This window comes from Talpa occidentalis, unplaced genomic scaffold (assembly GCF_014898055.3).
Source record: "Talpa occidentalis isolate TD23 unplaced genomic scaffold, MPIMG_talOcc4v2.1 talOcc4.16, whole genome shotgun sequence".
In the NCBI taxonomy this organism is placed as follows: Eukaryota; Metazoa; Chordata; class Mammalia; order Eulipotyphla; family Talpidae; genus Talpa; species Talpa occidentalis.
The window spans coordinates 3,453,562-3,478,057 of NW_023601653.1; the positions used below are offsets into that span (position 1 = coordinate 3,453,562).

At 58.4% G+C, this 24,496-nt stretch overlaps 1 protein-coding gene across 3 annotated transcripts; it reads right to left on the minus strand.

The window, feature by feature from the left end:
- Nucleotides 1-877: 877 nt before the first annotated feature.
- TEF (TEF transcription factor, PAR bZIP family member) lies at nucleotides 878-23,228 on the minus strand. 3 transcript variants are annotated; one of them, XM_037513475.2, is made up of 4 exons: nucleotides 15,437-15,620; nucleotides 11,723-12,040; nucleotides 5,449-5,669; nucleotides 878-4,523 (listed from the first exon to the last, which is right to left on the minus strand). In XM_037513475.2, exons 1-4 carry the CDS (start codon nucleotides 15,591-15,593, stop codon nucleotides 4,308-4,310), a joined length of 912 nt encoding a protein of 303 aa, XP_037369372.1. In that variant the 5' UTR covers nucleotides 15,594-15,620; the 3' UTR covers nucleotides 878-4,307. The 3 variants fall into 3 exon arrangements, with proteins under 3 accessions (XP_037369372.1, XP_037369373.1, XP_054551993.1); XM_037513476.2 differs by lacking the exon at nucleotides 15,437-15,620 and adding an exon at nucleotides 23,077-23,228 and having other exon boundaries at nucleotides 879-4,523; XM_054696018.1 differs by lacking the exon at nucleotides 15,437-15,620 and adding an exon at nucleotides 17,116-18,850 and having other exon boundaries at nucleotides 879-4,523.
- Between the last annotated feature and the right edge of the window lie 1,268 nt (nucleotides 23,229-24,496).

The following is a 24,496-nucleotide window of genomic DNA, read 5'->3' on the forward strand; positions in this document are numbered from 1 at the left end:
GGCCTCCCGGACGCCTCCACTCGGCCTTCTCCCAGGCCCCGTCCCCCGTCGCGGCACTCACCGCAGCTCATCCATCTGTCTTCCTCGCAGGTCGGGAGGGAGGAGGCAGGACCCGCACAGAATGGGCCCCCAATACACAGCTGCCGTGTCCCCAACATGGAGCCCGCCCTGCACAGTGGGGGGCTGGGAGGCGGGAAGACCCCAGGGTGAGTTGGTTGACACGGCCCTGGTCCCAGGGGAGGGACAGTCCACCCGCATGACCTCGGTCCTGCCCCCCTGCTCTGGGCTTGGGTCTTGGCTTCTGTGACTCCGACCCATCACTGGGTTCAATGGCCGTTTTCAAAAGACCACCTCGCCGCCCGCTCCACACCCCACGTTTCCCTTGGAAGAGGGGACCCCAGCACCTGACGGGCGGCGTGGATTTGAAGAGGCTGCATTTGCTACTCCGCGCACAAATGCTCTCACCAAAGCAGGGATTGGCGCGGCCTGGTGCCGCTGTAAAACCACTTGCAGCAGAGGAAGCTGGAGAGAGCAGGGGCTGGGGGTGGATGGATGAGGCCGCCCACGCCCCATGAAGCTTAGGGGTGCTAGGCCAGCCCCTGGCAGGGCCTAGTGAGCCGGGTGGCGGCTCACTCTGAGCCCTCACGTGGTTGTGCCCTCGCTGTGGGCTTCTCTTTGGTGGTGCAAAGCTCACGGTCACAGAAAAAACCTTGCAGGAGACCGGAAGAAGCACAGCCCCACCACCAAGACTCAATCTTTTCCATCTTTTTGCGTTTTTCTCCCAATTGCCATCCTGAGCCCCTATTTGGGGGCCTCTCTCCAGCAGCCCCGCATCTACCAGTCGAGCCTGGATGCCGAGACTGTACAGGGTCTGAGCACGGCCCCGCTCCCCATGGGGCAAGTGCGTGACGCAGCAGGTGGGGCTTCCTCCCACCCGGCAGCAGGACAGCGAGACACGGATGGTTAGGTGACTTGGCCAAAGGCCTCTGGCTGGTGATAAAGGGGTGCTGGGGTGCCCCTCAGGCTTCAGGCCAACATGCAGGGAGAGGAATGATGGGAAAGTAAAGACAGACCCCACAATTCTCGTCTCAAAATATTTAATTTTGTTTTGAAAAGGATACATTCCCAGCTTCCCTCCCCACCACATCACTCCGGCCCACCAGCAGTGACACACTCATGCGGGCGCGCACGCGCACAGACGCACACAGACACACACACAGACACACGCACGTAAGGCCAATGGGCTATGGTCTGCTTCTGCCCTCTCCAGCTGGGAAGAAAGGGTTCTCTTCCTGCCCCCGTCCCCAGACAAAAGTAAAGGAGAGGGGGGCCCACTGGAAAGCCAGCTCCCAGGGAGGACACAGAGCCCCACACGCTCAGTCACGTCTCATGCACCTAGAAAAATAAAACCAAGTGGTGTTCTGGCATCCCCAACACTGTAAGACAGCAATACCCACCTGGAAGTCATCTTTGCCATTTTCTAGAAAAATTTATTGCACTTAATTAACAGATGTCAAAGGAGCTCTGGGTGGGGCTTTACTGTGAAAACCAGGGGCTCTCAGCCCCCCGCGCTACAGAGCAGAGCTCCCGGGGCCTGCGGAGGGCCACCCGGCACATGGCGGTCAGCGCCTGCGGGCCCCCGCACTGCCCCTGGCCAGGCTGGAGGAGCGTGGAGAGGCCCCCTGAGCAGAGAGAAGGTTCCCTACCAAGAGCCGTCCCCAACCTCAGGACCCAGACAGGAAAACCTCACTCGCTGGCCGAGGGAGTCACCCGGGTCCTCCACGAGGCTGCTGGCCGTCGTCAAAGCGCGCGCGCGCTCTCCGAAACAAACAAAATATATATATATATATACTTCTAGATAGACATTTATCATACATATATTCTTGCAACATTCGAGTTCATTCATGATTTGTCTCTTCTGAGGCTGTACGGAGGCTGCTAAAGAAGGGGTGCGCTTCCCAGCCGCGGCGAACCCGCACGAAGCCCGACACGCTCGAGCCCCCAGTGCTTCTAAAGTCAAAGATGCCAGCACAAGAGCCTCGGTCTTCGGATGTTGGGCCCAAGACACAGAGTCCAGGAGGGAGTCAGGGAGACTCCCGATCCCATGACAGAAACAAGCAGACACCAGCCCCCTCCTTCCCACAAGGAAGGAGACACCCGCACCTAGGCACCCCCTCCCCAAAGGTCAGCCCCCAGGGCGCAGGCGCCTGACTCAAGGGAAGCTTCCAAAAGGGGCCCGTGGCCACACTCCTCCGAGTAAGCTAAGCACTCTGGGAAGGAGCCAGACACCCACTGTCTGCGGGGGAGGGGTGCTGCACAGGCAGGAGGAGGGATAGAGGGGCCCACGCCCCACCCCTGGGGTCAGAACATGGACGACGCCCAGGGATTAAATGTCTACCCTTTAAAAAGTAAAACTGAAAAAACACAAACCATACACTTTCTGGCCAAAGAAAACGAAGAGCTCTTAAGCTGGAGGCTCTTCTACGAAGAACAAAATGAGAACTGCCGTCTTGGTGGGCAGCCAGGCCAGAGGGAGCGCGCCCGGGCGGGCGGGCTGCCCGGGGCAGGACGCTGACATGCTGGATGCGACTGCCCTGGTGTGGTTACAAGAGAGTGGAAAGTGTGTGCGTGGTTTCTACAGAACCGCAGAGGGAAGGTCAGGGGCCCGGAGAAGGGCTCTCCGTGGGCCTCGGGGCTCCTGCCAAGTCCCCGGGGAGGCGGGCGCACAGGTCCTGCAGGGCTCCTCCCCGGGGCGTGGTCCAGTCACGAGGGTGCCCCCGAGCTTTAACAGCTGTTATAAAAAGTCTTCAGGAATCGGGATGCAGGACCTGGAGCCACCACTTTAAAAAAGCCAGGGGCGTGACAACAGGCCCGGCCACCTCTTCACCGCAGGCTGCCTGCCCTGAGCAAAGGAGAACGCACCCATCCCCAGACGCCCCCGCGGCGGGGGGTCCGTGGCGTCCTCGGTTCCTCTTCCAGGCAGCGCGAGACATGGAGTCTGGCCAGACACAGGAGAGGAGCAGCTGCGAGGTAGTGAAGCACAGCTGCAGGAGCCCCCGCACCAGGCTGTGTAGACGGCCCCCAGCTCCCGGGACCGGGGTTGGGGGACACTAGCCCTGTAAATGTCCCAAGAGCTGCTATTCCACCAGAGTCGAGCTGTGACCCTGCGAGCCTGACAGCGTCCTACCTGGCCGACGCCCTCGGGCAGCCTGCCTGGAGGAGCCTGAGGCGAGAACTGGGAAGCCCTCTTCTGCCTTCAAGGATGGCGAACTCCAGCCTGGCCCACATCGCAGAGCAGAGCCAAAAAAAAAAGCTTCTCAAGAAACATGCTCGGCCCCCCGGGCCACACGGTGAGGGGTTGCGGAGGCCAATTTTCCAAATGTCGTGTGGAAGGTGCATCCTGGGTCCAGAAGTTAAAGTTGCCTGGGTGAGGGGGGTTTCCTCTTAAATCCAAGATCTGAGATAGGTTACTGGGTGAGAAGAAACAGCAGGCCTAGCAGCCCCGTCTAGAGGACACAGGAGAAGCAGGTGGCCTCCACCAGTGACCTGCCAAAGTGGACGAAGAGCCCGCCCTCCGCGCTGGGGCTCCAGGCTCGGGGGCGCAGCCTGGACTCCGTCCCCTGCAGCGGATGAAACACAGGGCGACCGCCACAGCCGCCTCCCGGCTCAGGCCTCAGAGCTGCAAGGGGTAGGGGTGCGGGAGTGAAGGACAGCTGAGCGCGCTTCCACTGCAGGCCCCAGGCCCAAACCCTATCCCAGGCTGCACGGAGAAGCCCTCCCGTGGCGAGGCACCCAGGTGGACATGGAGGAGTGGCGGCGTCTCTGAGGGAGGCGAGAGCAGACGCGTCTCTCACAGCCTTGCCGGGGAGGGTGACGTGTACAACAGACACACTCAAGCTGGAAACGCACCCCGCTGCCGGATGAGACCGGGGTGGCCGTGAGCACGACTCATTTTGCAGACAGGCCTTGATGGTCAGGCTGGAGATGAGGGAGAGGCAGGGGAGCCTGAGCGCCTGTGGAGGAGAGACGTACGCTCCAAAGGTCCCTTCCAATCCACCCGGGACATCCAGGAACAGAAACCACGGCTGAATCGCTGTCTGTGTAGCTTCTCGCGTCCCTGCCAGCGAGGAGGCTGGCCCCCCGGAAAATCGCCACATGATAATGAAGCTTGAACGCGAACGCTCCTGGAGCAGGGCACCGCCCTCGCCTGCGACGAGTCATAAGTCTCCACGCGTGTGTGGGGTTCCAGGGAGCCCCCCCAGCAGCGGTCTGAGGAGCAGGCAGTGCTGCCCGGGCAGGGGCACAGGTTACAAGGGCCCGTACTTGGTCTCATACTTGGACACGATGGTCTTGCACTTGCCCACCTCCTTGCGCAGCTCCGCCACTTCCGTCCGCAGGGCCGTGTTCTCCTTCTCCAGGAAGGCCGCCCTGATGGTGATCTGGTTCTCCTTCAAGCGCCGGGCGTCCCGGGACCGCTTGGCTGCCACGTTGTTCTTCTTGCGGCGTGTCCAGTACTTTTCATCCTGTGGGGAAGTGTCCTCTGTGGGTCTCTCATCTTTCCCCACAAGGAAACATCAGCCACCGCTCCATACCCCAGATTCCTCCCACGACACATCTGCCCCGTTTGAGCTGATGCCAGGCCCGTGGGGAGGGAGCTGCAGACGCCGAGGACCGTGACGGACCCTGCCTTTTCCCCAGTCTCCGGGTATGAGCTCCGTGGTGGAGGGAGAGGGCTCACTTCCTGGGAGCCCCTGTGTGCTCCTCAACTGTCAGCACCGCCTACACCCCTGCCTCAGTGGTGTCAGGGCCCAGCCCTGAGCTGGCTTTGCCACTCACTAGCAGCGCCGTGGGTTCCTTACCTGCACAATCGCGACAGTAACCGCGACTACCTCACGGAGGTGACATGTACACAGTGCTGGTGACGTGCTGGCCTACCGGGAGGCCCAGGTAGACGTTCACTGTCACCACCACCGTTATAAAGCCTCCGAGACCCCTGGCAGGCAGTGCCTGAGAGTTATTTTCACCTCACAGAGGGGGAGCCTCAGGCACAGCCATGTCTGGGTGGCAAAGTGGAGTTTGAACCCAGGTCTCCTGACTCCAGAGCACGATGCAAAATCCTTTCTGCGAGTTTTCCACAGGAGAGGAGGGGGAGACGACCAAATCCTCCTCTCCCCACCCCAGCTCCTAAACGATCAGCTTGAAAGCGGCAGGCCTGTCCCGGGAATGGCAACACACAACCATCTTCCGTCCTTCCGAGAGAGGGCCTACCCACGCGCGAAGCAGAGGGGAAGAGGAGCCGCAGGGCATCATGCTGGGACCGCGGCCACCCAAGTCCCTTTCTTACTACCGAGTGCCGGGAGCACACAGGGAGGGGCTCCACTCCCAGAGTGTCAGGAAGCTCCGCCCCTGTGCTGGGGACACCCCCACTTTGAAAGGATACCAGGTTACCTTCTGCTCGTCAGGAACAAAGACCTTCTTGGCCTTTTTGATCATGGGCTGGGGTTTCAGGTCCTCCTCTGCAAACTTGTGCTTCCGAGGGTTGAAGAGCTCCCCGCCAGGCACGCTGGAGAGGACCAGGTCCGCAGGGTCGGGGTTGAAGTTCACATCCACCTCCACGCAGCTGGGGTCAATGGGACTGGGAGTCTCCCTCTCCTTTTCCAGGGGGGATTCTGAAAAACAGGCAGGTGGTCCTCAAGCGGCTCACCTCAGGTCACACACGGCCTGGACCTCAAGGGGCACACAAGTCACTGCCGCTTGGAGGGGAGAAGAGCGGTGCCAGCACAGCCCCCAAGTCAGGCTGGCACACACGATTCAACTCGGCAGCACAAACGTGGGAAGCGTCTTCTCGGGAACAGAATGCTCAAAAGGAAACAGAGGCCCTTGAAAAAGACAGGATTTTCTGACTGCTCCCCGCCCCCCACCCTAACATTATGCAAAACATTAAATCCGTTACCCCCTTAAAACTTCCTGCGGTTTCCAGTTCTCAAGTAATGCAAACCAGCTGAAGCGCTCTGTGAACCGCAGGGGCACAGACGAGTGATAAAATGGCTTCCATTTCTGAGTCCCTGAAACCCGCGGCGAGCTCACGGCTGGCAACACCCCGAAAGGGAGAAGGGTGCTTTTAACACTGTTTTTCAGAAACAAAGGTTCAGAGAAGCGACACGGGCTCCAGGGCCACGCAGACGGCGGCTGGCTGAAGTGCACGCCGCGCTGGGGCCTGGGGGAGTCTGAAGCCTCCTTCTTCCCCGCCGGACCTGGCTGCCGCTTCAGCCTGGACTTTGGATTAAAGGCACTTTCGGAACGCGACGGCTGCGGGCTAGCAGAGATGTCACTGGAAAAGCAACGGTGCCCCTGGCCACTCACTCGCGCTCCTGGAAAGAATGCAGAGTTGACTCCGCTACCCGAACACCGACCCCCGCCAGGGTGTCCAGGCAAAGAGAAAGCAGCCCGTAACACGAAGTCCCTGCTTTCCTGGAATGTTACTCCAGGGGGAGGGCTGACCTCACACAGATAAATAAAAAAAAAAGTCTATGAAAATGCTGGATGCCTCAAAGACAACGGGGAGAGCAGCTCAGAGGGCCTGGCTGTGCGCGCCCGGGCGAGTCCCGCAGAGGCGTGGTGGGGGCGGGAAGGGGAGGCAGAAACGCGGGGCCTCTGATCCCTGAGCAGTGCTTCTCAACAGGGGACAGTTCTGCCTTGCAGGGGCAGTGACAGGCTCGGGGTGAGGGAAGTGGCACCTGCGAGGATGCTACTAAATATCCTGGAACGCAAGGAAACGCCCTCCCCCACCCCAACAAAAACATGATCTGGTCCAAAGGTCAGTAACACCACAGATTCTGATGGCGACCCTGAGGGAGGGAGGGTGCTGGAGGGCTCTGAGCCGCAGTGACTTGACCTGGAACGTGCTCGTGCCCCTACAGGCAGGGTATCTTCCCAGAGAAAGTTACAAAGAGGGCGGAGCGCCAGGGCGTGAGCGCCCAGGGACCCACTCGAACGCAGGAAGGGCTGACTCCGCAGCTGGAGACACAGCCGAGGGGCTCTGGGGACTGCACGGAGTGAAACCGCCTCAGTGCCCTTCAGCACTCGGTTGCAGTTTCAGGGGCAGGACAAGAGAAAACCCCCGAGGAAACAAGGGGACAATTTGCAAACAAGGGGACAAATTACCTAAACAAGAGGCTTAGGGCAAGGACTTGGGGGGGGGGGGAATTCCCCGTCCCCAGTTGGTTAGCCCAGGGGCCAAATTCTAGCAAGGGACTGTGAGATCTTAACATGACTGGGCTGGAGGAAAAGGGAAAGTTAGCAGATCTGCTGGACATGTGATTGAAATGAACTTCTGAGGTTCCTCATCACAAAAGATAAGAAAATCAAGCTCATCTGCTGACGACCAGAGCCCCAGACCCCGGCGGCGGCGGGGGTGTGAACGGGTACAGCCACGTGGAACACTAGCTGGCAGCGAGGGTAAATGTATGCGTGTCCACGTCCTACCGCTGGGCCACCTACGCCAAGGGCAGTGCCCAGCAGAAAGGCATACATGTATTTACCAAGAGTCATGCATGTAAGTGTCCACGCCAGTGCTGTGCATGACCCCAAACCAGAAACATGCCTAACGCCCGCTGATCTTAAGAGCGGATACCTGTTCGTATACTGGAATACTAGTCAACCAGGAAAACGAACCAGTCCCGCTATAGGCAATGACACGGATTAGTCTCACGGACACGAAGTGGAGGAAGGAAGCCAGACACAAGAGAATACACACTACTGACGACTTTTCTACAGAAGAAATGGAAAAGTTAAGAAAAACTGACTTTCATTTCTACTATGTGTGTAATTGTCATAAGTCTGAGCTTCATCTGCACTGTGTTTTTCCTGTCACAGAAGTTGTCTGTAACTATGTTCTATAAATCTATTTGGTTAACGTAAAGAGTCTGATGCCCATGTAATGTGTATATGTACTACAAAGTGAGCCAGAGAGAGCGGTAAATATAATCAAGAGTTTAAATGTGGGCCTCCCCGGTGGCGCAGCGGTTGAGCGCTGGGTTGCGAAGCTGCCCGCGGCCTCTGCGGCACCGGTTCGATCCCCGGCTGCTCCTCGGCCACCAGAGGAGGGTCCCGCATGGCGTGCAGACCTCTCCTGTCGCCCGCTGCTCCCCTCAGCAGTGTGCTTCGGTCCTTCTGCCTGCTCTGCTCCCCGCTCTGGCTCTGGTGAATTCTCTCACCCTCCCGCGCTTCTGACTGTACCCAGTGCATGTATAAACAGAACAAACAAACAAACAAATAAATAAATAAACATGCCTCTATTAAAAAAAAAAATTTAAAAAAATTTAAAAAAAGAGTTTAAATGGGCCTCCCCGGTGGCGCAGCGGTTGAGCGCTGGGTTGCGAAGCTGCCCGCGGCCTCTGCGGCGCCGGTTCGATCCCCGGCTGCTCCCCGGCCACAGGAGGAGGGTCCCACATGGCGCGCAGACCTCTCCTGCCGCCCGCTGCTCCCCTCAGCAGTGTACTTCAGTCCTTCTGCCTGCTCTGCTCCCCACTCTGGCTCTGGTGAATTCTCTCACCCTCCCACGCTTCTGACTGTACCCAGTGCATGTATAAACAAAAACAAACAAACAAACAAACAAATAAAATAAATAAATAAATAAAACATGCCTCTATAAAAAAAAAAAAAAAAAAGAGTTTAAATGTAATGAACTTATTTAAAAGCACAAAGAATATGATGTATAATTCCTTTTACTGAAAGTTCAGTTACAAATGAAAAGAATCCTTGGTGTGAAAACAAGAATAGCGATTACCTCTGGGGAGTACTGGCTAAGTGGGTCACAAGGCACTTTTAGGGTGTCAAATGCCATTCTCTATCCTGATCTGGAGTGTCATCACATGGGTGGGCTCCCTCTGTGAAGATTCACCGGGTGGCACACTCAGGACACGGGCATCCCGAAGCCTTCATGAAGAAGGTCTACTTAAAACCCAAGGCGAATGTTGCCAGTGTGCTCTAAGGCGTAAGACGCCAGTGTTCATTTCCAAGCGCTACCCCCAGCCACACATGGAAACTGCCTCCGAGAACAAGCTGACCCACAAGACCACAGCTGGAATCAGGCGGCGTCTCTATCTCTTACCAGCTTAGAGGGTAAAAGAAGAGGAGCATGACAGAGGTGCTGTAAGAAAAACCCAGCACGTGCAAAACTCTGTAGGAGAAATGATTTGATTTCTTCAACAAATAAATTTTAAAAACAGCAGGGGGAGGAGAGCCTTAAGTTACAAAAGATTTAAGAGACGTATCAGGGCCTCCCCTGGTGGCGCAGGCGGTTGAGCACAGCGCTGTGAAGCTGTCCGCAGTCTCTGCAGCGCCGGTTTGATCCCGGTGGCCCGATGAGGGTCCCACATGGCGCAGCTGACCTCTCCTGTCTCACCCGCTGCTCCCCTCAGCAGTGTATTTTGTCAGTCTGCCTGTTCTGTTCCCCACTCTGTCTTGGGTGAATCCTCTCACCCTCCTGCACATCTGGCCTGTACCCCGGTTCTTGTATAAATAAATAAATCTAAAAAAAAAAAAAAAGAGAGTGAGAAATGTATCAACCAAACAAAATGTGAGTATTGTTTGCACCCCAATTCAAACAAACTGTGAAACAGTAATTTTTTATGAGACAACTCTGGAAATCTGAATGCTGATGGAGTTGTCATCTATTTCACATAAGAAACTGGCATTAAGTTATGTTTGGAAAGAATCCTTATTTGCCTCCCTGGCTCCCTGAATATCCTTCATTGTCATAAAGGACGTGGTAACTATCCGGACCAGGAAGCTCATGATCCACTGATCGCTTCAATGGAAACAAATGGTCACCGACATCCTCCACCCTGGGAAGGCAACAGCATCCAAGACAGAAATTCCAGAAAAATTAGCTAAAATGTACAAGACCCACCCCCAATGTCATCTTTGTATTTGGATTCAGAACGCATTTTAGAGGTGGCAAGACAATGGGCCTTAGCATGATTTACAATTCCTTGGATGATGCAAAGAAAAATGAACCCAAACACAAGCTTACAAGACGTGGCCTGCACGAGAACACCTCAAGAAAGCAGCGAAAGGAACACAGAACCTAACAAAGTCATGGGGACAGCAGAGGTGAGGCTGGTGCTGGCAAGAGGAGTAACAAAGATCCCGCAGGGCCTTACTGGTGCCTGTGTGACTGTGCAGATCCTTCGTGAGAGGATAAATGAAAGCTTTCATGTGTCTGGCTGCTTCAAAAAAAGTTAAAAAAAAAAAAATAAAATAAAAGAACGCTTATGTGTTACATACACATAATATGTGTGTAATTGTACAATAATGTGGAAATGTTTATAGATGAAATGACGTAATGTTCAGGATCTGAATGAGAATAAGCAGGAGAGGGGAGGGAAGAGGTTATGGAAAACAAGGCTGGTTATGAGTTAAGAATCATGGAAGTCGGGCCTCCCCGGTGGCGCAGCGGTTGAGCGCTGGGTTGCGAAGCTGCCCGCAGCCTCTGCAGCACCGGTTCGATTCCCCCGGCTGCTCCCCGGCCACCGGAGGAGGGTCCCGCATGGCGCGCAGACCTCTCCTGCCGCCCGCTGCTCCCCTCAGCAGTGTACTTCGGTCCTTCTGCCTGTTCTGCTCCCCACTCTGGCTCTGGTGAATTCTCTCACCCTCCCGCGCTTCTGACTGTACCCAGTGCATGTGTAAACAAAGCAAACAAACAAACAAATAAATAAATAAAAAAAACATGCCTCTTAAAAAAAAAAATTAAAAAAAAAAATGCTTTAAAAAAAAAAAAAAAAAGAATCATGGAAGTCGAGTAATGGTTACGTGGGGGTTTATTACAGCAGTGTCTTCCTTTTGTATTTGAAAAACTTTCCATAATAAAAAGTCAAAAATAAAAAAGCAGAGGATGAGTGTCCTTGTGTGCAGGTTCCCTGAGTCCCTCCCAGAGCGATCAGCCTGCACACACTGAGCCTGCAGAGGGCTTTGCGGAGCCCCAAAACAGGCCCATACCGCCTCGGTGGATTCCTGTCCATAGGGAACGAAAACCCAACCGACCTACAACCGACCCCCAGAGGGAAAGGAGAAAACGGACAAGAGGATGAGGGAGGAAGCCCCAAGATGCCGCTTCTCCTGACTGGGCGCCGGGACCGCCTTTGTGTGCGCCTGTCTGAGCAGGACCTGCTTATGGAGTCAGACGTCCTGAATGCAAGTGCTGCCTGCACTGCCTGCCAGCTGTGTGACCTTGGGCAAGTTACTTAACTTCTCTGTGCCTCAGTTTCCTCACCTGTAAAATGGGTATAATAGAATCAATTTCATAAGATTTTTGTGAGAATTATGTGTTAATTCTCCTGGCATAGAATAAGTGCTTAATAAATTCTGGCCAGCATTATCATTATTGCCTGGGCTTGCCAATACTCCATGCAAATTGGGGTACCGAGAAAATGCTGCACAGGATTTCCATCCTGCAAAGCCTCAGACTGAAGCACTCACCCCACTGTCCTGGCCATCTGCAGGCACCAACCAACAGAGAGCCTGCCGCTGCAGATGTGGCTGCTATTTTTATCTCCAGCCTCAGAGGACTGTGCTGAAGGGGGAGCAGAGGACTTCTCTACACCGCCAGCCCACCAGGACCTCTCCTGGCAGAAGGGCTCATGGGGACACCAGCAGCCCTCAGCGGGCCACGGACTCCCTTGGATGGGCAGGCGGCCCTGCCTGCGGACGCCTCACCAACCTGTGCTGGACACGGCCTCTGAGGGCTGGAAGACAGTGGCGGAGGCGGACGGCGGGGAGGCTGCAGAGGAACTGGCCGACTCCTTGCCTTCCAGCTCAGCCACAGGGAGCAGCAGATTCTGGGCCAGGTGAGTGGGGCTGGCAGGGATGCCGTTCTCCAGCAGGAACTCGTCCAGGTCCATGTATTCCAGGTGGAAAGACTCGCCGTCGTACGGGATGGTCTTATCCCAGATGGGCGGCATGAGGGAGGCGGAGACGGCCATGGTGCTGGCTGCCGCTGTCTCGTCCTCCTCCAGCTTCTCCTTCCCCTTTTCCTTATCTGCAAACACAAACCGGGATGAGACACCACACAAGTGGGTAACAGGACCCCAGCAGGCAAACAGTGAGCTTTCACAGGGCTGACCATGTCTCGGCCCTGATCTATGTCAACATCTCAAGAGTCTACCTGGTTCTTTGGTTATAACCCGGGGCTTCAACCAGACCTAGCCGATGCCCCCAGAGTCAGGCGCGCACCCTCACCCACGCAAGGCCTCCCGAAACGCCCACGCAAGTCCTGCAGCCTGATGTGGTCCCCGTGCTAATTCAGATGGGCTGTAGGGCTCACATGTGCAGGCGAGGCTACAAGGGAGGGGTGGGGATGCCAGCCCCAGCTGCCACCACAGGAAAGGGCTGACTCCCTGGCCAAGAACTTGTGTTCTCCTGTCCCATCCCCTGTAGCTATGCTTCTGTACCACATCCCAGCCTGGGGCCTCATCCCAGCTCTATCACCCACCTGCTGTGATGTGTGACTGTAACTATGTTTTTTAATTTCTCTGGGTCTCAGTGTCCCCTATAAAAATAAGGATAAAGCTGCCCCCTGGGGGCCTCCCTGGTGGCGCAGGCGGTTGAGCGCCGCACTGTGAAGCTGTCCGCAGCCTCTGCAGCACGGGTTCGATCCCAGCCTGCCGGCGAGAATCCCACATGGCGCAGCAGACCTCTCCTGTCTCACCCGCTGCTCCCCTCAGCCGGTTGTTTCTTCAGTCTGCCTGTTCTGTTCCCCGTTCTGTCTGGTGAATCCTCTCACCCTCCCGCACATCTGGCCTGTACCCTGGTTCTTGTACAAAAATAAATAAATCTTTAAAAAAAAAAAAAAATGCCTCTTGGGTGAAGACTGGAAGTGGCACCTGAAAGTGTCTGCTACAGTTCCTGGCACACAGTAGGTGTGCATTATTACTGGGAGCTCTTGAGGGCAGTGGTGGAATCTGATTCACCGCTCGATCTGGGGGCCAAAGGGGGAGCAGGCAGGCAGCGGGTCATGGAGAACAAGTACACTGAATGGAAAATGCTGGGTTTGCACTCAGACTCCCTCGGGCTTATCAGCTGGAGAAAGCCTGGAGCTGCCTTTCCAGGACATTTTTCAGACCCACCATTTCAAGAGACTTCTATCCATGAAGACAGCATTTTCTGGGGGAAAAAAGTGGAGCTGAAGGACAAAGGCTGCTCCCCGTTCCCCCACCAAGGAGAAAGGCTGCTCTCAAGGATGCAAAACGAATCTATGAGTGGGTACGGGTGCCCACCAAGTTATCTCCATGAAAAAGGCGTGGATGTGGACACCTGAGGTCAACTTACGAGAAAAAAGACGAGAAAAAAGTGACAAGGTGGGAAAGAAATCAGAGTGATGGGGAGGTTAATCAGGGCGGTGGGAGGCGAAATCATGACAAGTTCATAATGGATTTTCAGAACGGAGGGAGACGACGCTAACTATGGGTTCTGAAGTAAAAAAGAGAAATCAAACATGCTATGCTGGAACTAAGCCAGTCATGCTCGGACTCCTGGATCACAGATGGCCAAAACGCAGCCTATTGGTCCAATAAACATGGACACGCCCAGTGAATTAAGAAGGTGGAGGCTTTGCAAACAGAACTTGGTCATGGCTTTTAATACCGATGAAATTAAGTTCTTGCAGCTACCTTCTGGGCCAGGCTTTGGTTTAAAACCAAAAGGGAAGTAAGAAAGTCAAGCTCTGGTGTGCTGTACGGGCCAGATGGCCTCCCTGGTCTCCTCCCAAGAGCCCGAGTCTTCATTCTGTTCAGAAATGACTAAACCACGTTGAGTAGGGTCACTTGGGATCAAAGGGGGTGGGAGAAGGGAGGCGAGAAAAACAGTCATGCTGCAGGACAAGACACAATATGTTCCAGGTGGTGACTGGTGTAAGCAATTAAGGATGTTTTTAATGAGTGTTTTTAAAAGAGTCTTTTACATTGTTAGAGATGCTGAAGGAGCAGGCCCAGCACCAAGTCACGCTGCCATCAGAGGCTGCCAGTAACACAGCAAAGAGCACCAGACTGAGAGCAAGGCCTGGCTGTGTGACCTTGAGGAAGCATCCTCACCTCTCTGAGTCTCTGCTTCCTTCACCTGGGAAGTGGGGAGAATGCCACACAGCACTGTTGTGGAAGACTAAATAAGGTTATGCCAAAGTGCACTGTGGGCATTCTACAGAGAAGGTACAGTTATTGTGATGAACGTCACTGCTGGTGATCTTGAACAAGAACCTGACAGGTATTTACACCTGTTCTGGCTGCTTGTGTCAGCCCTAGATTTGGAACAAAGGATCGCCTTAAAAACAAACAAAAGGGTTTGTGCACATGAGGTCCCTAATCAAGAGGAGAGCCTGGCCTCACCTGATGTACTAAAGCTATTTATAGCCCAACAGTGACAGCCACAGGAATGGGAGCCTCAGAACACACCAGGAAGGGAAGAGAAATGGCATTTTTAAAAGGAAAATTAATTTCCCAAGACAGGTAATTGTCTATTCATTCCCAAATCCCTGAAATACACTGATGGTTCTTGGAAATGCAAAGGTCTCCGATGAAAAACATATCACAGTCCACCTAAACCCCACAATAGGTGGCACACCTGCTGCTCCCTGAACCTCCTATTCCCAAGCCCCCCAAACAGGGCCAAACCTGCTTTCCACCCACTCACGTAAGCCCCAGGGACCCTTGTGGCCCAGGAAACAGCCGCAGCTCAGCCCTGCCACGGCGGCCCGAGGTCTGGGGTCAGCGCGGAAAGCCAGATGTCAGGCCTCCTCCCGGCCCTCGTCCTGCCCGGCCCAACTCCCTCTCAGAAGGGGCCTGGCACCCCTTCTCCAGGCCCTCCCCCCGCACCGCCCACCCCAGCAGCAGTTCCCTTCCCGAGAACCCCGCGTGTACCCAGGCGGGCAGGGCGAGGACCGGGGCCCTCCCGGGAGGGCGGCCAGCGGCCGGCGGAGACCGCGCTCGCAAACTTCAGCGGACTTTGGAATCACGGGGGGGTGGGTGGTAACGGGGTGCTCCCTAAAATGCAGATTCCCGTCTGCTAGGCGCGGACTCGGCGGGCGAGGGTGGGGCCAGAACAAGTATTTTTAACGAGCATCCCGAGCGGCCGGCGCAGGCGCTCCCCGAGGCGGCGCCCTGGAGCGTCGTGCGGGCGGCCGCGGCCCACCCCGCCGGCCCCGGCCGCCTCCCCCGCGGCGCCGGCCCCCGCGGCGGCCCGGGGCTGCCCCCGACCCTCCTCCCCGCGACCCGACCCGCGGCCCCCGCCCCCTCCCCACCCGGCTCGCCCCGCGGCGCCCCCTCCGCCCGGCCCGGCCCCGCCGCGGGACCACTGCCCCCTGACCTCCGACCTCCCGGCCCCACCCCCGCCAGGCCCCGCCCCCGCCAGCCCCGCCCCCAGCGCGCGGACCCCCCCCCCTCACCGAGGCGCGCCTCGCGCGGGGGGTTCTCCATCAGCTTCTTCAGCACCAGGGGGAAGGAGCCGGGCAGGCCCCTCTCCCCAGCGGCGCGCCCCGGGCCCGGGCCCGGCCCCGCCTGCGGCTCCACAGGCGGCTTCTTTCCGCCGCCCGCGTCGGACATCGTGCCCCGCGCTCGGCCCGCGCCTCGCCTCCCCCGCCCGCCCCCCGAGATGGGCCGGAGCCGCGCGACCCGCCGCAGCCGCCGACAGGGCCGCGACTGCGCAGGCGCCCGGCGGCCCCCCCGCCGCTCCCCTCCCGGCCCCGCCCGCGGGCCGGCGCCGCGGCGTTAATTATTCATGAGGCCGGGTCAGCTGTCCCGGACGGCGGCCCGGGATTGGCCCCTCCGGCGAGGGGGCCGGCGCAGCCCCGCGGGCCGGGATTGGCCGGAGCGCGGGGGTACACGAGACACGTGCGGGGCCAGGTGAGCCCGCCGCGCCGGCCCCGCCCGCCCGCCCGCCCGCGTCACCTGATGGGCGCCCGCCGGCATCGGTGTCGCAGGCCCGCGGCGGCGGCGGCGGCCCCTTCCGCTCCACCGGCGCTTTCACCTTCGCCGGCCTCCTCATGGCCCCGCCCTCCTCGCAGACCCCCGCGGCCGCGCGCCTGGCCCCTTCCCGACGCGCCGCGGGGGGCGGGGCTGGCGCGCGGCGGCGGCGGCGGAGGGCGGAGCCTATCAGCGCGCTCGGGCTGTGCGGCCGGCCCCCCGCGGTCACGTGGCGCCGCAGCCGAGCGCAGCCGCGTGGGGCGGGGCCGCGGAGGGAGGCGCGGGAACAGCCAATGGGGGGGCGGGGGCGGGGGCGGGGCCGGGGCGCGCACGAGGCGCAGCACGTGCGGGCCGGCGCCGGGGACGGGAGGGGCGGGCGGGCCTCGCTTCCCGGGGCACTGCCCAGGGCTGGGGACGGGGCCGCCGAGCCGCCCGCGCTCGGAGGTTGGCTGAGGCCGCGGCGGCGCACGGCGACCGGCTCCGCCCCGAGGGCCGGCCTGAGCCGCCGGGAGCCTCGGGCGGGGCTGCCGGGGCGGGCTGGGCGGGGTGCGCGCTCGGCCTTGCGGGGCCGCGGCCGCGGGGTCCTGTCTCCTCGGCCGGAACGGGGGCGGGTGGGCCAGACAGGCCCGAGCCCCGACAGCCCCGGCCGTGGCGCGCCGGCTCCCCAGAAGAACCGCAGCCGGCGCGCGAGGGGAGAGGCGGGAGGACCGGCCCCGCCAGGAGCGCGGCGCTCCCCGGGGCGCCTCCAGGCCCGGGACCCGCGGGGGGGGGCGGGAGATGCTCCCCGAGGCGCCCCCTGACCGCCAGCCGCTCGGCCCGGCCCGGCCCGGCCCGGGAGGGCGAGGCTTGTTGACCCCGCGTCCTGCCCTCGGGGCCGCCCCGGCTGGCGCGGGCCTTCGGAAGGCATCGAGCTAACTGGGGAGGGGGAAGTTGGGCCCCCAAGTGGGGGCCCCGAGCCGGCCTGCGAGGCGAGAGCTTTGAAGAAGCCGAGGGCGGTGGCAGGGCGCGATGGCGTGGCCCCAACCTCAAGTCCTCACACTCGCTAGACCGCAGGCCTCTCGCTAAGCCGGCAAGCCAGTCTGGATTGTTACCGCCGCTTAGGCTTCAAGTTGGGCGAGGTGGATGCCAGCCTGAGCGCCTTTGCCAGAGACCCCATACTGACCTCTTCGGCCACATATTTGGCATCGAGAAGGACAGTAACACTCCATCTTCTGACCTGATGGGAAACGTGACCTGCACCGCCGGGCAGCTTCTTACAAGTCAGATGGAGATGGGACGGGATCTACCCTGTGGGGTGTCTGTGAGCCAGATGCAAAGAGAACGCACAACGCAAACCTGCAACAAATGGTTTCATGATAGTACACAACCCGCCGGCGCACACGCCCAGGTTGGTGTGGCCTATCCTGGAGGCCAGGGTGTAGGTCCCCGGGGCTCCGTGTTCAGCAGAAATGCTCAGTTGTGTGCTGGAGATCTGTGTGCAGGGTTGTTGCTACTGGGAGTTCTACACTTGGTGAAAGTAAAATGCCCTCGGGAGAAACTGACCCTGAGGTTTTAGGAACACATTTCAAGGAAATTGACGTGAAATTTTTGTAGAAAGGCCAGTGTGACAGAGGTCGACTGGCTGGGTGAAAGTAAAAGGTGTATTTTCGTTAACTAGTGTGACATTATTGAAAGGAAAAAACAGTTCTCAAGGTATTAGGAGGATTTATAGTAACTGGAGATTTGGAACTAACTCTTCATGACAAAAGTGGGACAGAGTGAGAGGGAGTAAACACAGATTTTTTTTTTTAAAGCTCTCTAAGTTACCTACTATATCTGTATAGATCACACCTTTCCACTCATCACCCAGCCTAGGGAAACTCACCTATCGGCCTTGGCTAGTGGCAGGCAGGCTAGGGCTTCAAAACCGAGCTTTGATTCAGCTCTCTGTGCTTGTACTGGCGCGCCCCAGAGGGTTTTCCCCCTGGATAACCACGGGGTAAACGGTATGTCACAGGCACCAGGAACATTGCGAACATGTTCTCTCTCGTGCTGACTTGCAAGCTGGGGGAGATTAAAGAGGGGCCTGCAGGCGGCATTGGACAGCTCTGCCTGACAGCCCAGCCCAGAGGCGGGGCCAGTACTTTCTCTGCACCCACCAGCTGACCCACAGGAGCCAAAGCACCTCTCTCTATTTCCAGCCTTATCAGTCAAGTGGAAATAACAGCACAGCCTTGCCCCTTCTCTAAGTGGGAGAATAAATATTGTGAGAAATAATTAGTTAATTTCCATGGTGTTTGTGAGTCCCACAAAGAAATAAACTCCATGCAAAGAACATGCTATTATGTGGTTAAGACTATAAAGGTATGAAGTGGGACCTCAGTGTTCTTGAGTAACAGCTTTTCAATGCAGTGACTGCGAGGGAAGCATGGTCCTGGGGGGCAGCAGTGACTTTGTGGGCTTGGGAGGCAGGCTTGGGTGGGGTCTCCCTTCAGCAACTGACCAGCCCCCTGGCCTTGGGGAAGTGACTTCTGCGTAACCGTCAGTTCTTTTTCTGGCATGCTTACCTCAGAGTGGGTAGGGGCTTCTGGGTGAGAGAGCATGCAATGGAGTAGGTGGGCCTCCCCCCTGCCCCTTCTATTCAGGGGGCTGTGTGTCAGGAGTAGAATTACTTTGGGTGTGGGGGTGAGGCTGTGGGTTGAGGCTGGGTTCTAGCACCTACGCTACAGCAGAGACAAGGATGAGGAATGTCCATTGTCAGGGCCTCCCTGGTGGCGCAAGGGTTTAAGCACCTCACTATGAAGCAGTCCACAGCCTCTGCAGCACGAGTTCGATACCCGGCCAGCCAGGGAGCAACCCACATGGCGCAGCAGACCTCTCCTGTCTCCCTGCTGCTCCCCTCAGCAGTGCATTTCAGTCAATCTGCCTGTTCTGCTCCCTGCTCTGTCTCTGGTGAATCCTCTCACCCCCGCCTCCCCCGCCACACACACATATGGCCTGTACTCCAGCCTTGTATGCATAAATAAATAAATCTTTTTTAAAAAATGTCCATTTTCCAGAGCTGGACAGCCTTTAAGCCCTACTCTGTAGTATCCCAGAAACCTGCTAATCAACCCAAGTTAGAACCTTGAACTTAATCAACTGAGTATCTGTAGAACAAACGACTTCCCATCATTCTAGCAGTTTAGATTATTATTCTTTAAGCCTGAAGTCCAGAGGAGCTAAAATGCCAGCCTGGGCGCCTCTGGCCGCGGTCATCTCTGGGCCCACGGCCGGCATGGACAGTACCACTGTCTTCTGACCTACCGAACACTGTGGCCTGAGCCAGGTGTGAAGTGCGAGACCGACGACAAGGCTTCCATTGAGCACCAACAAAGCCCAGTTATCTGTGTTCTTTGCCAGCACCAGATGCGGGAGAGCGCAGGCTTTGTTCCTAGTAGGAACTCAGTCAATATTTGCTGGCTTGCTTTGCCGGTGGTGCTGGTGGGAGGTTAACAAAACCTTGCAGCGCCAAGCTGTATACATTTGGAACGTTATCACATTAAATAACAGTCACTGTGTTGGATTCACAGCGGAACCTGGCATAACACAGGTGAGCCATCCCTGCAGCCAGTGCCCCGGCACTCGCCCTGCCAGCCTCTGCCTCCTCTCGGCCCACATGCTTGTGGCTGCATAGTTCTGGGCTGTGGTTTGTACCTTGGTCTCAGTGTGTTCTGGGGGAGAAGTGGTGGGTGGAGGCTCTTTGCTAGCTCTTGCCCAACTCTTTCATACTCTCAGGAGTTCTCGTTTCCTGTTTGGCTCGCATTTTGTCCGCTCCCAGGGTTCAGATTACAGATGGAGAGCTGCCCCAGAGTGCCACTTCCAGAGAGAAGCCCTCGCCTCCAGCCTCTGCCACGTCTCAACACCCACTGCCAGGTAGTCATGCTTTCTTCAGTGGAGGCCATGTTGGTGGTGCAATGTGGAGTGTAGGGGCTGCTTTCTCCTTCCTGACTGTGCTTCCTAACTGTGTGACCTTGGGCAAGTTACTTAACCTCTCTGAGCCTGCGTGTCAGAGTAAGGGGGTCAATCCAGGCATGCTGTGGGCATAGCACTTGGACATAGCAGGTGCTCCATTGAAGTTGAGTCTTACTATAATTCCATCTTGGGTGGTTCTGGGATTGCCTTTGCTCCCCACCTGCCCCTCTCCCGAGAAGATGTGGGTGGATGGGGATGGCAGGCAGGGAGGGGACAGCCTCTCTTCGTGGCCTTCAAGACTCTCCCCCTTGCCGTTCTTCCCAGCGTCTCCCTTGCTCACCTTCGGCAGCTTCTGCGGCCTTTTATGCCTCAGACTCATGTTTTTCTTGCCCAGGAAAGGGTAGTCCCTGTGGTGTTCCCTCAACCTGAAAACTCAGGGGCTGCTGGCTCTTCCTCACCCTCCAGTTCTCAGCTCGAATGTCATCCCCTCTGAGTGACATTTGCCCAAGGATACTTTCCTCTAGCAGCCGAACCTGGGCCAGGCCTGGTAAGATGCCACCCAGAAATGGACTCCCGGCCCCTCCCGACCCCTCCTGTCTCTGAGAACGACAGTCCCACATTTCTCTGGTGGGTGAGGGGCAATGGGCTAAGCGCAGTCCCCACCCAGGGTGGAGGTGCCAAGGGAGCCGGCCCACACACTGGCCTTTTGGAAGGTGGAGCGAGGAATCAATGAGCAGGCCGGCCCCTCTTTTTCCTCCCTGAAAGCCAACCTGACTCCTTCTCAGTTTTGCCCTGTTCCCGGAGGCTGGGAGTGCAGGCCACCGTGAGGCCTTTGCTGACGCCCAGCTCAGGACAACCAAGCCGAACTGAGCCTACGTCCCTCCTGTTTTCCTGGATCCTCTAAGGAGGGTTCCCAGACCCCGCCTGCCTCTGTCCCCCCAGGTTCCCCTGAGCTGGGCCTGCCTCATGTGGCCCCTTCTGCAGGGGGCCCAGTGGGGCAGGGCAGAGCGCGCCAGGCACCCAGAGCCTCGGCGTGTGTTTCCCGGGAGACTGCAGCCTGGGTGCGCTCACGGAGCCTGCGACATCCAGTTCCTCCAAGGAGGACATCCAGGAAGGAGGAGGAAAGCAGGGCGGAGGTTCAGGTTGCAAGTGTGATGTCAGTGGAAGGGGCGCAAGGCCAGGGCAGTTGCTGTTTGCCTTCCCCAGGAAGACATGGCACCTCACTCTTTGCAAATGTTTGCACACGGATCTCTCATTGGATCCTGGCAACAAACGCGGGAGCAGGTATTCGTCCTGCCGCCCCCAGCCTGGGCAGGGGGAGAGGGATTGACTGAGGCAGGCCAGGCCCGGGACCCTGCTGGGGGTCCCAGAGGTGATTCTGGTTAGGAGCCCTAAGGCGGGCCCTGCCTGCCAACTCAAAGTGAAGGCCTCGTTCACCCTCCGGGTGTGTTTTCATGCTACGTGGCTTCTTGAAAAGGAGGCTGGAGGGACCAAGGCTGGCAGAAAGATGGGTGAGGACAGGGTAGGCGTGAAGAGCTAACGGAATGGTGTAGAAGCTGGAGCAGAAAAGGAGCTGTCTGGAACAGAAGCCCCTGTGGGAACACCGCCCTCGGGGGCAGGGGCAAGCGCGGGAGCAGGAGGGTCAGTCTGTAGGGCTTAGGGCCCAGCTCTGCCCACAGGAAAGTCAGCCACACTGGCGTCCCGAGGGAGGGGCCACGAGGTGGCCACTGTAACCCGCGGCCAAGGGAGCCTGGACCCTGGTCGTCTCTGCTCGAGAAAGTCGGCTCAGCCATGGATGGGATGGGAAAGAGGTGGCGGGAGGAGAGGGTTGCCCGGGTCAGCGAGAGGGAGCAGGAGTCAAGGTCAGGGAGGTCGCAGAACCAGACAGTGGCGTGAGGGGCGGCCGGGAGCGCACACCTGGCTTTCTCACATGGGCCCGCTGTCCTCTGAGCTTCCTTCGCCCTGAACCCAAGACCTGCTCTGCAGTGACCTGCAGGGAACGGAAGCTCAGCCTTGAGGGCAGGAGGCAGAGAGCGCAGGGAGCCTGCAAACCAGTCCCCCCCCCCCCCCCCGGACAAACTGGCCCTTTCAGAGGACAGGAGTCTGGAGGGCAGGAAGCAGGACGATTTCCTGGGGCGACTGGCACCTCTGGGCCACCCTGCCCCCTGTGGCCCAGTCTGAAGCCAGAATGGTGGGGTCTCTAGAACCAGGGAGAGCAGCGGCTTCATTAAGAACTTTTAAAGTACTTTTGACAGGACTGCTAGGAGCTCTAGTTCCTGTGGCGTGCGTGGCCTCTCGTTACCAAGATGTGTTGCGTTTCTGGTAGAGACTTTTATTTTCAGAAATGACTTGGAGCATCTAGGAGCTTTGGCAAGTGGCGCCCGTGAGTTGGGGGCAGTAAAATGAGTGAAGTCTTTGTGGGGAGCACTGACCCCTTTGACTTCAGGCCTGGTTTCCTCATTTTTTCTACCCTGTTGACATCTGTCATTCCTGCTGGGCCCCAAAGTGGGTGGCCCTGGGGAACCGACCCCCAAAGCTAGCCAGGACCTTGGGTTTCTCAGGCAAGACTTGGGAGACACCTGGTGCTGCCCTGGTCCATGCCCTCCTCCGCGGGCTCCCTCGCCTGCCCGCCCTCCGTGTTTGCCTGTGGTTTCCTAGGAACTGCAGCTGCGAGCCTGTGGTCCTGTTACATAACAGCCTCCATCCCATCCTCGGGCTCAATTCTCCAGCGAGCGGGAGCCGAAGCGAGTGCATTCAGGGAAGCCTGTTCTCCAGACAAGGGAGGCTGCCCATCTGCAGTCCTCGCCATCCTCTGCACCCCGGCGCACAGAGCGAGGGAGCGTAATAAGTGATCTGCAGCCAGTGCGTCCTCCCAGCACAGCTCTCAGCCCGAACTGTCCCACGTGAGTGCAGCACCTGTCAGCGGCCCCACATTGGCCATGACTTCCCCAAACCGGCAGGCCTAGGGGGCAGTCCCTGAGTTGCAATGCCTGACCCCCACACCCCCACCACTCCCAGCTCCCTCTCTGTACCCCAGTCTTTCCTCCTGCCCAGGAAGGAGCCCAGGGCAGACCCCTGCTGGGGACCCTCCTGAGCTTCAAGATACCCGTCCTCCCACTGTGCCAGTGACTACTGCCACCCCCCTTGGGCACCCGGGCAGCCAGCCAAGGCAGGCCACCTCCACTCCTACCTGTCCTCTTCTCTGGCCAAGGCAGAGAATGCTCCAGCAGAGACTTGAGAACCTCGGGCATGTCCATGGCAGGGGCTGCTCCGATCCGGTCGCAGCTTGACATGGCCCGGCAGGAGGTGCTTGCAAGGGGAGTTTAGAAGCAGCTGGAGCGGCAGGAGCTGGCCTGGGAGCCGCAGGCGCTGGAGGCGGGCGGGGCGGGAGCCCGAGGCAGCCAATGGGCAGCACGGGCCCTGGCCCGCCCGTCCACCCCCAGCTCGGCCACCTGCCAGCTCCGGCTGCAGCCAGGCCTTCCCTTCCCGCTGCCTGGCAGGGCGGGCCTGGCCCCGTGCCATTCACAGCACGTGGAGCCACCGCGCCAATCCTCTGACAGGGAGCCTGGCCTGTTATCTAACTTTGCAAAGGAAGTTCTCCCCCAGGCAGGGAGCCGTAACCAGGGGCTGCCAGGTGAGAAGGCGAGCTGGCTCCACACCCACAGGAGTGAGCATCGCGTGCCCGGCACACTGCGGGGAGGCCTGGAGCCCTGGGCGGGGTGGGGGAGTGGAGGGGAGAAGGGGTAGGGGGAGAGGAGGGCGCAAGCAGCCTGGGCTGGGCCCCCTGCCCCCAGCACCCTGGGCGGCTGGCACAGCATCAGCGCGGGCCGCTGTCTACATGCTCTGCACACGTGCCCTGCCAGGTCCGGAGACCACGTGATGGCAGCGGGGCTGTGCCCATCTGCAGAGCCTGAGCCTGCTCTCCTAAGGGAAGTGACAAAACCTGCAGCCTGGGCTGCTTTTGATGCTCAGGGGAGGGAGAGGAGCAGGTGCCAGCAGACAAGCTGGGAGGATGAGCACCCTGCAGGGGGCGAGCGGGGGTGGGGGGTGGGGGAGGGGCGGCTCTGCAAACAGACTGGCTCCTCCAGGGGAATATCATGCTTCCCACCTATCTGCCACCCCCACTCCCACCACCACGGACCCACTCACCTGGAACCTGGCCCTGGTGCCCTTAGGCCACTAGAACGTAAGGTTGAAGCCAAGGCTCTCTGTCGCCACCCACCCAAGACCAACACTGGCAAAGCCAGCCTGGGCTGGGGCTGTCAGACTCAGTTCAGCCACATGCTGGCGTGGGGTCTTGGACAAGTCATGCAACTTTTCGGGGCTCAGGTCCAAAAGCAGAGTGGAGATACCTCTCAGCTGGCGCCAGCCTGGACTCCACCCGCCTGGCTCCCTGCAGTGGGGCGGGTTCTGCGCAGCCTCCCTCCACGGCTGGAAACTCCGTTTTCCCTTCCCAACCGCCCCAGCTTGTCTTCCAGTTCCCTTCTTTTCCTCACTAATGACCATCCCCAATTTTTTTTTCTTTTCCTCAATGAGTTAAAAATTAGGGCCTCCGGGCTTCCCCGGTGGCGCAGCGGTTGAGCGCTGGGTTGCGAAGCTGCCCGCGGCCT